Below are 2,508 nucleotides of genomic sequence, written 5' to 3' on the forward strand. Positions count from 1 at the left end.
CAATTACAGAGCAACAATAACAAAATAACATTACAATATTGAATACAAGGCTATTGTCCATCTACATCTAACAAGCAATAGATTCAAGATAAATGGCTTGATTACATATAGGCTATAATGCACATTCTTCCATCTAATTGATGTTTTACACAGGGAGATGGAAGCTTACAGAAGATACACGTGACAAGTTTAGGCCCCTATTCACAAAATTATATATTTTTCGTTGCCACTAGCACAGTTTACTGTTTTGACAATAAAACTACCTAAATAGGTATAAAGTTCCTTCCACAATTTCCATACCTGTTCATGTCTTAATAAAATAGATTTTTAGAACACAGACTGCCTCCTGGTGGTAGTCTTGGGAGAGGCTTGGAAAGTATCCATTGTGCTTGTGTGTTTGTGATAATACTAGATGGATGAATCAGTAAGGCGACCTATATATTAAGCAAAATATCATGCAAAATAATCTATGCTTTGTTTGAAGGGCTGCAGGTTGTGACTGCCTTTCACCACTGAGGGAGGGCACTATCTGTGGTTGTCTTGGCGATGATGGCAGACATACTAGAGCTGCGGACAGACGGGAACTCTCTCCTGAAGGCGGTGTGGCTCCGACGCCTGCGGCTCACCAGGCTCCTGCTGGATGGGGGTGCCTACATCAATGAGAGCAACGAGCGAGGAGAGACACCGCTCATGGTGGCCTGCATGTCCAAACACAGCGACCCGCAGAGTGTCAGTAAGGCAAAGCTGGTTAAGTACCTACTGGATAACAAGGCTGATCCCAACATCCAGGATAAAGCAGGCCGGACAGCCCTGATGCACGCCTGCAGTCAGAGGGCGGGATATGAGGTGGTGTCCCACCTGTTGACCAATGGGGCAGACCCAAGTCTGGAAGACAGGAGCGGGGCCTCTGCTCTGGTCTATGCCGTTAACGCAGACGATAAGGAGACCCTAAAGGGTCTCCTAGCCGCATGTAAAGCCAAGGGCAAAGAGGTCATCATTATCACCACAGACAAGTCACCCTCTGGCACCAAAACCACCAAGCAGTACCTGAATGCCCCCCCTTCCCCAGAGCTAGAGGATAAGGGCTCCCCTGCATTCTGCACCACTCCCTCTGACATTGAGCTCAACACCTCCTCCTCACCTAACTCAGCCGAGCAGCACAACACTATCTTCAGTTTCCAGACAAAGTTGAAAACATCGTCCAGCACAGCAGCAAAGCTTCCCAATGGGCCGACTTCTCCCACACGGCGACCAGCCAACCCCAAGCGTGCTCGTTTACCCCAGCTGAAGCGTCTGCAGTCAGAGCCCTGGGGGCTGATCGCTCCCTCCGTCCTCGCTCCAGCTGCGGCCCACGAGGAGAGTAAGAGAACCACCTCTGATGAGGACGTTGTCACAGGCATCAATGGACTTTCTCTGTCAAAGAGAACGACTCTGTCTCGACAAAACAGTGTGGATGGCAAGGATGTGTTGTTTCCACAAATTTCGTCCTCATTATCTGTCCCTCCAACTTCCAAATCGGCATATGAGAGGAGTCTGTGTCAGCAGCACCAGCCCCTAGCCCGGCGTAGCACCGTCCCTGCAGAGCAGGACAGTAGCCGTAACAGTGGGCCAGACAGTTTGAGAGACACGGTCTACAGGAGATGGCTGGGCACTGACCACTATGACTCAGACTCCCAGCTGTACTCAGACTGTGGCATGCTGGACTCTCCTAAGGTTCCTCTAGAAAGGAAGAAACTCAACGGGTCTCCATTAGCCATGCTGACCAACTCCAGGGAGTCCCTAGACATCAACAACAGCACGTCATCTCCCAGCACAGCACGACGGTGCGCACCAGGCCTCCTGGAGAGGCGAGGCTCAGGGACTCTGCTGCTGGACTACATTTCCCATACCCGTCCTGGCCATCTACCCCCCCTGAACTTCAACCCCAACCCTCCTATACCTGACATTGGAACCAGCAGCAAGCCCTCGTCCCCTCTTGCCTCAGGTTTCAGATCAATAGCTCCAGTAGCAGCAAACTCACCAAATAGAGGCCAGCTCAAGTCAAATAAGAAACTTGTAAGGAGGCACTCTATCCAAGTGGAGCAAATGAAACAACTCTCTGCTTTTGAGGAGATGTAGTGGGACTCATTGTTTGTAGATGTAGCAATGTTCACCACATAATTTAAAAAAAAACTTTTCTAAAGGAAATGTCCTGATTTTGTAGACACTTTTTTATTTCAACCTTTCCTCTTAGAAAACCAGTGTAACAAGAATATAACTTGCTTATACAGTTGTAAATGTTATGAATGCTCTTAGAATATCAGCACCACCTATTCAACATTACAGGTTAGACACTAGCAACATCTCAAGATAACAACTGATGGCTGAGAGATTCAAAAGCATCACATTTCTAGACATTTAAAAATCACAAAAACTATTTGAATGTAACCATATGAATAATAATTATTTGTTGGCCAATCAAGTCCTTTAGATGTGCAATCTTAAGAACACATACAGTAGGAGGTACAT

At 47.4% G+C, this 2,508-nt stretch overlaps 1 protein-coding gene across 1 annotated transcript; it reads left to right on the plus strand.

Annotated features, from left to right (window-relative positions):
- Window positions 1-546: 546 nt before the first annotated feature.
- Window positions 547-2,118, plus strand: LOC120053460 (ankyrin repeat domain-containing protein 34C-like). The gene has a single exon (XM_039000586.1). It carries the CDS (start codon window positions 547-549, stop codon window positions 2,116-2,118), a length of 1,572 nt encoding a protein of 523 aa, XP_038856514.1.
- The last annotated feature ends 390 nt before the right edge of the window (window positions 2,119-2,508 follow it).

The sequence above is a fragment of the Salvelinus namaycush genome, chromosome 9, assembly GCF_016432855.1.
Source record: "Salvelinus namaycush isolate Seneca chromosome 9, SaNama_1.0, whole genome shotgun sequence".
NCBI lineage: Eukaryota > Metazoa > Chordata > Actinopteri > Salmoniformes > Salmonidae > Salvelinus > Salvelinus namaycush.